This window comes from Brassica rapa, chromosome A09, assembly GCF_000309985.2.
Source record: "Brassica rapa cultivar Chiifu-401-42 chromosome A09, CAAS_Brap_v3.01, whole genome shotgun sequence".
NCBI lineage: Eukaryota > Viridiplantae > Streptophyta > Magnoliopsida > Brassicales > Brassicaceae > Brassica > Brassica rapa.
Genome location: NC_024803.2, coordinates 21040887 through 21051732, shown reverse-complemented (window position 1 = coordinate 21051732; position 10846 = coordinate 21040887). Strand labels below are relative to the sequence as shown.

General features: G+C 40.3%; 1 protein-coding gene across 1 annotated transcript; it reads left to right on the top strand.

Moving 5' to 3' along the window:
• The first annotated feature begins 8284 nt into the window (after window positions 1-8284).
• LOC103838803 (deaminated glutathione amidase, chloroplastic/cytosolic) lies at window positions 8285-10846 on the top strand. The gene is made up of 9 exons (XM_009115254.3): window positions 8285-8520; window positions 9157-9293; window positions 9380-9505; window positions 9610-9668; window positions 9783-9895; window positions 10005-10097; window positions 10168-10270; window positions 10352-10434; window positions 10542-10846. The coding sequence occupies exons 1-9, from the start codon at window positions 8362-8364 to the stop codon at window positions 10563-10565; spliced, it is 897 nt and encodes a 298-aa protein (XP_009113502.1). The 5' UTR covers window positions 8285-8361; the 3' UTR covers window positions 10566-10846.

Sequence of the window (10846 nt, the reverse complement as noted above, 5' to 3'; positions counted from 1 at the left end):
GCTTCGACAGGCTTGAGGCGATGATGTTTCAAAACAATACCCCCCTTCATGCTCCTGGAAAAGCCCCTATGGACGCTAGCCCTTCCAACCCTCCATCCCCACCCCACCAAAACCCTTCACTACCCCACCAAACCCTTCCCCGACCACCAGAACCCCCCCCCCCGATCTGACTAGTTATCAACAAAGACCCAACTTTGGCCCCTTAACCTCGCGACTCTCCAAGTTCTCGTTCCCCAAGTTCGATGGTACTGACCTTCGAGACTGGCTCTCTAAGTGTGAGCAGTTCTTCGATATCGACGGAACACCTCAAGAGCTAAAGGTGCAATTGGCCGCAATGCACCTCACCGGTAGAGCCACCCAATGGCACCAAAACTACATGAGCACTAGGTATGGTTTGTTTCCTTCTTGGACTGACTATATCATAGAAATTTCTGCTCGTTTCTGCAAACTGTTTGACGATCCTCTGGCTGAGTTAGTGGCACTAAAACAAGGCTCAGACTCAGTAGCTGTTTACCTCGACAAGTTTGAAACCGCAAGGATGCGTCTAGTTTTTCCTGAAGCTCACGCCCTCAGTATCTTCCTGGCCAATATGAACACACACCTGTCCCTACACACTCGACAGTTTGAAGTAACCACCATCGCTGGCGCCGCTAAGATTGCTATGCTTCATGAATCTTCCCTCTCTCACACACCAACCCGACAGTCAAGAGCCCCCTTCAATCCTTACTCCAACCAACGCTCCTACCCAAAACCCACCAACCCTTCCCCTATACGCCAACCTAATGAAACCACAAATAACCATAAACCCACCTTCATCCCTCGAAACACCCCAGACAAACCTACCCGCAAGTACTCCTATCAGGAGATGCAAGACAGACGATCAAAAGGCTTGTGTATGTTTTGTGATGAACCATTCACACCTGGTCATCAACTCAAACACAAGCGTTCCCAGATATACATCATGGAGGCTGATGATATCGACTCTGTCTCAGATGATAGCTCTACTGACCATGAAACAGATGAGACACAGTTAGTTGCTACAAACAAAACTGATCAACCTGAAGCAACTCCAGTAATCTCCATCAACGCTATCAATGGCTCCACCTCTTACAATTGTATGAGGCTAGTAGGTCACTACGGCCAACACAAGCTTCATATCCTTGTAGACCTTGGAAGGACACACAACTTCCTGGACATAACCACTGCCAATCAGATTGGATGCAAGCTTGAAACTACCAAACCAATGCTAGTTAAAGCTGCCACCGGCGATACCCTCCAAACCAACTACAAATACGCTGCGTTCACTTGGACAGTGCAAGGCTCAGCCTTCACCACAGAGATCAGAACGGTTCCCCTCGACTGCTGCGATTTTGTTCTTGGCGTGCAATGGTTATCCACACTTGGACCCATTCTATGGGATTTTCTCAACCTCAGAATGGAGTTCCACTTATTTGGAACTAAGCATGTTCTCCGCGGGATAGTCAAATCTGGAGGAAAAATCATCAAAGGCTCTAGCTTGAACAAGCTCATGCTCCAAGAGCCTCAGATAGCCCTGATTCAGCTAAGAGAGATCGATGATAATCAAGAGGATACCCAGAGCTTCACCTCTGATATACTTTTCTCGCACATCTCTGCTTCAGGAACAGCTAACGCTGATGATCATGCCCTTCAGCAACTCCTCCATGCATTCGATGACATCTTTCAGGAGCCAAAGTCTCTCCCACCGTTCCGAAAAGGCTTTGACCACCAGATACCACTCCTTGCTGGGTCTAACCCTGTCAACTTACGCCCTTACCGGTACTCCTCCCTGCAGAAAGACACCATTGACAAAATGATAAAAGAAATGTTGTCATAAGGGATTATCCAACACAGTTCGAGCCCATATGCCTCTCCCATCGTACTGGTCAAGAAGAATTAAAGATGGAACTTGGCGTCTCTGCGTAGATTACAGAGGACTCAACAAGCAGACTGTCAAGGACAAATACCCCATTCCACTGCTTGAAGACCTTCTGAATGAATTCGGTGGCGCTGTCTACTTCTCTAAGCTTGACCTGCGAGCAGGCTTTCATCAACTCCGAATGTCAGAAGCGATGTCTACAAGACAGCCTTCAAGACACACCACGGGCACTTCGAGTATCTTGTCATGCCCTTCGGCCTAACAAATGCTCCGTGTACATTCAAAAGCTTGATGAATCATGTCTTTCAAGACCTCTCTCGGAAATCTGTCTTGGTCTTCTTTGAGGACATACTTGTCTACAACAAGACTTGGGAAGAACACTTGCAACACCTCTCAGAAGTTTTCCTCATCCTACAACAACAACAGTTGTACCTCAAGCTCTCCAAATGTACCTTTGGCGCCACGATGATGGAATACCTTGGTCATTTCATATCAGTTGAAGGCGTTAGCACTGACCCTAAGAAGATAGCTGTGATACGTGACTGGCCGGTCCCTACGACACAAAAGCAACTAAGGAGTTTCTTGGGACTGGAAAACTATTACATACGCTTCATCAGAGGGTACAGTTCCATCGCTCGCCCCTTGAGTCAACCGCTGAAAAAGAGGGGTTTCGTTGGAAACCTGACGCCACTAACGCGTTTTCAGACCTTAAGACAGCCCTCTGCTCCACACCAGTCTTGGCTCTCCCTGACTTTGATCAGCCTTTCATCGTCGAGCCAGATGCATACAACTATGGCATTGGTGCGATACTTATGCATGGTAAACACCCTATCAGCTTCATCAGTCGAACCCTCGATCCAAGACACCATAACCTTTCTGTCTATGAAAAAGAGTTGATGGCAGTGGTACATGCGGTTAAAACTTGGCACCCATACCTTGCTCATCGACCTTTCATTATCAATACCGACCAACGCAGCCTCAAGTACTTGATGGAGCAGAAGATCACCACCCCTTTCAACACATGTGGCTCTCTAAGCTGATGGGTTACAACTTCGAGATTCACTACAAACAGGGGAAAGACAACGTCGTTGCCGATGCTTTGTCACGAGTTTCCAGCTCCGAGCTACTGCATATGGTTCTGTCTCAAGCCCACACCGGCTTCTATGACTCTCTAAAGCTGTTATGGGAAACTGATACAAACTTGAGAAAGATAATAGCGGACCTGCAGGCTAAGAGCTCTTCTCACCCTCAGTTTACTTACACGAATGAAGAACTGCGGCGCAAAGGAAAGCTTGTTGTAGGCAATGACAAAGATGTCAAGCTACATATCTTCAAATGGCTTCACGACTCAGCCATTGGGGTCACTCCGGTAAAGATGCAACGTTACACCGCATCAAATCTTTGTTCTACTGGCCTAAAATGACGGTGGAAGTCCAAAACTACATCTGCAACTGTCCCACTTGTCAGAAGAAAAAATACGACTTGGCGGCGAAACCGGGCCTCCTACAACCCCTCCCCATTCCTGATGGCATTTGGGAATCCATCAGCATGGACTTTATCGAAGGTCTCCCCCCTTTGAATGGCAAGCACTATATAATGGTGGTCATCGATAGGATGAGCAAGAATGCTCACTTCATCGCCTTGTCGCATCCATACACTGCTCTTACAGTCGCTCAGGCCTTCTTAGACAACGTATTTAAGCTCCATGGCATGCCTAAGGATATAGTGAGTGACAGAGACCCGATCTTCATCAGCGAAGTTTGGAAAGAACTCTTTCGCGTCCAAGGGGTTGATCTCAAGCGCTCTACAGCCTATCACCCTCAGACCGACGGTCAAACTGAGGTAACCAACAAAACCTTAGAGACCTATCTACGTTGCATGGCTGCGGAGACACCCAGCTCTTGGAGCAAATGGCTCAGTCTCGCTGAATGGTGGTACAACACCACATTCCATACTGCTATAAGGACCACCCCTTACGAGATTGTTTATGGCCAAACCCCTCCTCTTCACCTCTCCTATCTCCCCGGTGAAAGCTCTTCCTCTGTTGTAGACCGCAGCTTACAGAAAAGAGAAGAGGTGATAAACATGCTTAAGTTCCACTTGCTCCGCGCTCAAAACCGCATGAAGCAGTACGCTGACGCCAAACGATCTCCTCGCAAATTCAAAGTTGGTGACTATGTCTACCTGAAACATCAACCATACCGTCCACACACTCTGAAACACAGGAAGGTTCTCCATAAGCTGTCTCCATGCTTCTATGGCCCTTTTCGTGTCATTGATCGAGTGGGAATGGTTGCTTACCAGCTATCTCTCCCTCCAGAAGCGGCTATTCATGACACATTCCATGTCAGCCAACTGAAGTTATGCCCCAACCCACCATACTCATCCCCAGCAATACCGCAGTACTGGCTTGATCTTGGTACTGCAAAGGAACCTGAGACAATATTGGAAACAAAGACAGTTAAGCGCCGCAATGAAGCAGTTACCAAAGTCTTAGTTCAGTGGAAAAGAGAAACACCTGAAGCAACTACTTGGGAGTTTTACAAAGACTTTGCCGCCAAGTATCATCTTTTCAATCCTTGAGGACAAGGTTGATCTGAAGAAGGGAGTATTGTCGCAGCATGAGTCATACTCACAAGCCTTATCAGAAAGGCATATCCCCAAAGATGCTTAGCTCACAGCTCATCTTCGCTTTTGCTTTATGCTTTCTAGTCATCATTGACAGGTCATTGTTTGGACCGTTAGTGTGACCTCAAAACTTTAGTATTTGTATCCCTTTCCTGCATTTGCAGAAGTTAATCAGAAATTATTCAATCTCCCAATCTCTAAAAAATCTCTGCTCTTTCACAATAAGAAGCTAGAACTTTCGAGGTGACTATTCTGAACTCGCAGTCTCCTTCTAAGCTAGTATTCACCACTCTTAGAGCTATCGGTTAGCTCCTAGTTTGGATTTATCTATCATACTCGCCCTCTCTGTCTCAAATGTCATTGGAGATTCATGTCGCTATCCTAGTCGCCCTCATCACCACTCGTCAACTCCAATGCGGTCTATATGCATGTTCATGGGATGAACGTAAGACCTTTTGTTTCCCTTACGTGATGTATTCATGCCTAATGATCCTTAATCGTTTCATTTGGTCAAGCGTGAGAACTCATGCATATGCGTGTCTATTTCGTGGTTGCTTGAGCGACAAGTAATCATCCCTTAAACCCTAGATTAATTAATTTATTAATCGTGTTTGTTTTGTGTTGTCTCTGTTCTTTTCTGATCTGGTGGGTTGTTGCGAGAAGTTAAGATCCATGGCAAAACCCTAATTTACCTTAGTCATCAAGTCAACACGTTTGTTTTCCAATCTGTTTCCGATTCTTCTTATTGGCTAAGGTGAGGGTGTATTCCATAAATCCCGTACCAGTGTAGAAGTCTCTCTATGTTATTTTAGATTTCGAATCATGATTCGTCTGTTTGAATTGAGTATCTTGAGTCCTGAATGTTAATTAGTTCATTCATTGTAAACTGGAACTAGGGGTATAGAGGATTCAACCGTTGATTGGATTGTATGATGTTAAACGATGATATATATATATATATATATATATATATATATATATATATATATATATATATATACGAGTATACATAGTTATGAGTAAGAATTATGTGCGCGGGCAGGGGCTTAGAGATGTCTGGACTAGCGTTGCTATTTTGATTGTACGGGCGGGGGTTAAGAGACGTCTTGGCTAGCGACACTACTGGTGATGGGCGTGTGGTGCAGAGACGTTTGTACCATCGATGCTACTTGAGAGGGCGGAGGTACAGAGAAAGACCGTACTAGCGATGCTACGTATTTATATATCCGTATGAGGAGATGCGAGGTGTATGGACTAGCTATATGCGAGAAATAAATCACAAAACCAAACCGAACATGGGATCCACATAACTCTTCTATTTACGACGGATTTTAAAAAAACGCAAAGCCCAAACCGTAGCTTACGTGGCAAAACCTTATAATATGAATGGGTGATTTATCCATCTGACGTGGACAGTCTATCTGAGGCTCTTATTCTCCTTTTATTACTTGTTTGATATGGTTCATATAGGCAAGAGAAGGATTTTGTTATGAGTGAGAAAATATTAAGGAAATTTTTTGACTTCTGAAGAAAATGATTGAAATCTAAGTTTGTTACGATGATTGTCTACGAATAGCTTGAAGAAAAGAGAAACAAAAGAGTTTGATTTTTTTTTCCAGATTTCAATCAGTTTTATTTTTAAAATTATTTGCTAGTGTATTGAATAATTAACTGTTAGTATTATATTTAAGTTAAAAGTCAAAAGTATTTAGTTAGTTTGGTTGAAGGGTAATTGAGATATTCTTTAGAGAAAAATTGTGTCACTAGCAAGAAGTGCTTGTTTCTGTAATTGATAAGTCATAAAGCGTCTGCCAATGTAATTTTCTCGTCTGAGAATTTTAGTTATCTAATTTTTCTCGCACTAACCATCATCATATGAAGTATGATACTCTATGATAAATAAAGACTTTCACTATTTAGTTATTTAATTTATTCACAAGTAAAGATATATTTTAAATATTTAATTTATTCAAAATAATATTGATTTTCACTATTTTATTATTCTTACTATTTTCTATTATTTTATTTACAAAATATATATTTATTTTACTATTAAAATCATAAAATAACAAACGTAACGAGAAGTAACTAGAGAACAACACATGATCTAAACCTAAAACCTCAATCATAAAAAAAAATGCAATAGTAACATTAACTCAGTAAAAGTTCAGAGCTTAAAAGAAATCAAGAACGAAGACTAAATTACCTTACCATAGTGTTTGAGCGAGGAGAATCAAAGGTCAGAAAAGAGTATAAAGATAAAATATGAGACAAATCAGTCTCTCGAACACAAAATAGTACAATCAAGTACCAACGCAAAAACCAAGAAAGTGTTTTAAAAGAAGAAAAATCACTTTTCTCAAAAAAAAGAAAAAAAAAACAAGATTAATCGCTAGAAGATCATAGTCACCACGAAGGATCAAGACAGATGCATAAAACATCAGAACCACAACCACCATCTAAGAGGTAAGAAGTATCTTACAAACTAAACAAGCACAAATTAGGCATCCATGCCAGCAAGCAATCACAAAGCTCTGGATAGAAATGACCAAAGCTCTAAAAGACTAACTTTAAACAAATATACCAAGGGAAGCATGAGAAGAAAAGAAACAACCGACCACGAAAAAACAGAGCCCAAGTTTGAGACCAGAAACAAACTTCCAAGCCCACAGAGCATACTAGAGGAAAACACTATCCAAATTTGGAGTGGCAAACATGGCGAATGGGAGAGCCACCAGACACACGAACAACAATGAAAGCCAAAGTGAGATGAGAGAACATAGAGGAAAAGGGGAGATAAAACGAAATCAGCAAACCGTGGAGTCGTCCTTGAGCTATAAAAGAAAGCATATACGTCATATCACCAAAAACCAGATCTTGAAAACCAAAACGAGTAGAAACTATCGACGACAAGCCAAGGACGAGGAAGAAAGACAACATCAAATACGACTAACTCTGACCCAACCCAAGGAGATGCAGTCCCTAACATCAGCCAAAATCTAAGGAAAAATTTGAGCAGTTAATATTGACTTGACAGCTTGAAACGCCGTGAGAAATAACGACACAATTAGGAATTCATAAACACGATCTAAAACAAATACCAGATAATCTTACAGGTCGATCTTTTCCGGTGATGGTGAGAAGCACCACTCAGCGGAAAGATAAACGAAATACATAGATGGTGATGGTTCAAGGTCAAAGTATTGGAAAACGGCAAAAATCAATATAAAAGAATAATGTTCAAAATTTGAAAATTTTAAATTAAAATTTGTCACTGAAACCGTTAATCATAAAATCAACAAATGCATAAATGTGAAGTCACTGAAATTCAATATAATTTACATTAGATGTTCACTTTATCACTAGCAAGTACTACTACAAATACAACGACATATTATGGAAAAATAAACACAAAATATATTAAAATACTATCTATTACTATATAACACGAAAAAACACTAAATAATTCTCTTAACAAATACTCCCTCTGTTCCTAAAAGATGTATGTTCTGGAAAAAAAATTTGTTTCAAAAAGATACATTTTTTACCTTTTCAATGTATGATTTTATGAAAAATTGTAAGTTTCAAAAAAATTAATGGTGTTTATTGAATTTCTATTGGCTAAAATTTATGAAAAATTGTTATTCACAAAAAACAATGCATAATTAATGAGTTTTCTTAATATATGTGGAAAGTGTAGAATATGCATCTTTTAAAAACAGAGGGAGTATATAGTAGGATATACACGTGTATAATGTTTTATTTTATCAATCCTACCAAAAAAAAATGTTTTATTTTGTCAAATCGTCTTTCATCAAACATCAAAGTAGGTGCGGATGAACACTTGGTTTGCTTCTGTCGACTTGACCAAAGCTTCTCTGTCTACCCAAATTCCAATGGCTACCGTCAAGAAGACGGTTCGCGTCGCCGCTGCTCAGATGACATCCGTCAATGATCTGATGGCGAATTTCAACACCTGCTCTCGTCTCGTCCAAGTAAATCAATCCTCCCTATATCTGTAAATTCATTTCCTGATTAACATAAACGCCTTCTCCAGTTGATTCGTTGCTTACATATATATTTTATGATAATCAGTTGATTGATTATGTTACCAGTTGACTTATCATATTTTGATTCTAGATTGATTATACAATCGTTTGTGCATATAATGTAGAAAAAGGGTAGATTCCATAACAGTCTTCTGAGAATGTTCAAGTGAAGAAAGAAAATGGATAGTTACCAAGTGTTAATGTTAGCTCAACTAGAAAAAAATACCAAAGCAAAGCTTAGGAGTCAAAGGAACGAAGAGGCTTGTAACAAAACTAGTATTACATATTGTGGTCTCAGACCTGAAGGAGTATAACCAACCTTTTGTAACAAAAAAAAAAAAAAATGGACTCTTGTTATAATAGGGAAATACTAGATTGATCTTATTGCATACACACTAAATTGAACAGAGTTCTTGATGAGTAATCATTAAGCACTAAAAGAAGTAGCTTAGCTGTGACATTTCATATACTTTAAATAGTGTACCGATGTTTCGAATGCGTGAAGAAGTGTACTGCAGGATAAAATTTGCAATTCTAAGTTAATATCTAACTCTAGGATTGACTTTATGTCTCTGACAAAAGGAAGCAGCATCGGCTGGTGCTAAGCTGATTTGCTTCCCTGAGAACTTCTCCTATATGGGCGAGAAATCAGGAGACAGTGTGAAAATCGCTGAATCATTAGACGGGCCAGTCATGCAACGGTATTGCTCTCTCGCCAGGTATGTAATGATGTTCTTAGCTTAAATTCGCTTAAGATAAATTAAGACAGTTCCTTGTTTATAGCCTCTCTAACCTGTTTTTGCAGGGACACAAATATGTGGTTGTCTCTTGGAGGCTTCCAAGAAAGATTTGATGATACCCATTTGTATAATACACATGTCGTGATCGATGATACTGGGATGATACAAAGCACTTACCAGAAAATGCATTTGTAACTATTTTTGACCATTCTTGGATTTTTAAAACAAGATTTTAATTTCTCTAACTGTTTCAGCTGTATTGGGTAAAATCAGTAACAAATTACGTTTTATGAAGGTTTGATGTTGATGTTCCTGGTGGAAGCTCATACAAAGAAAGCAGCTTTACGGTTCCAGGTAAACTCTCTATCTTGTTTTATCATATTTTTCGTGGAGCACTCCTGCGAGACTTCTATAAGTACAAACCAACTGATGTATTCGAGATGAATCATTAATCTTGTATTTTCTCAGGGAAGAATATTGTTTCCGTAGACAGTCCTGTTGGGCGCTTAGGCCTTACTGTGTGCTACGATTTGAGGTTTCCTAAGATTTATCAGCAACTCAGATTCGACCAGAAAGCTCAGGTAACCTTCTATGTAATTTGGTTTGTCTTATATTTTATTGGTTTTGTGTAGGTAGAATCACACTAGTTAAAACAATGAAACAACAATGTGATGAAAACATCCTTTGTAGGTTATACTGGTACCGTCAGCTTTCACCACGGTCACTGGGGAGGCACACTGGGAGATTCTTCTCCGAGCCCGAGCTATTGAAACACAATGTTATGTATGTGGATTACACACTTTCTCTCTTTCTTTGACCACTTGATCTTATTGATCTTTGTTCAATTGCCTAGGTAATAGCTGCTTCTCAAGCTGGAAAACATAATGAGAAAAGAGAAAGTTATGGGGACACACTGATCATTGATCCGTGGGGATCTGTGGTTGGAAGATTACCTGGTGAGGATCTTGTTCTGGATTTGTTACATCTCTTTCTGATATCTTCTGGATGCAGTTTGATACATTTGTTGCTTCCTGCAGATCGTTTTTCGACTGGCATTACCGTGGCAGATATTGATTTTTCGCTGCTTGAGTCAGTGAGAACTAAAATGCCAATTGATAAGGTAAAAACACACACACATTTGACAAAACCCGAATGAATGAGATAGAAGAAGAACTCTGTATGGGAACAAAAAAAGTCTTATATGTCCATGTTCTTTGGTTTTTGCAGCAAAGGGTCTCCATAGATCTCTAAATAACCCTGTACGCTTACATGAGGAGACATTCTGGAAGGAAGGAAGATCAAGAAGATCTCAGAGTGGTGAGGTTATGAATGTTGTCTAGTCGCAAAAGGATTGTTTGAGGTCTATATACTTTATTGTGAGTAGAATAGAATTGAGATTGGCGTCGATGAGTTTGGATTAATTGCTCTTACACAAGAGGGTTCTTTATCAGCCAATGTCCATGAATTTCATAATCTGTCGTCTTAGGTGGTTTAAGAAATCTTGAAGGAATAATTTTACACTGATTAAACTA

Coding starts and splice junctions, on each gene's coding strand:
- LOC103838803 (XM_009115254.3), top strand. CDS start 8,362: ATGAACACTTGGTTTGCTTCTGTCGACTTGACCAAAGCTTCTCTGTCT. Junction 9,669..9,782: donor AAGCAGCTTTACGGTTCCAG/GTAAACTCTCTA, acceptor GTATTTTCTCAG/GGAAGAATATTGTTTCCGTA. Junction 10,435..10,541: donor CTAAAATGCCAATTGATAAG/GTAAAAACACAC, acceptor TGGTTTTTGCAG/CAAAGGGTCTCCATAGATCT.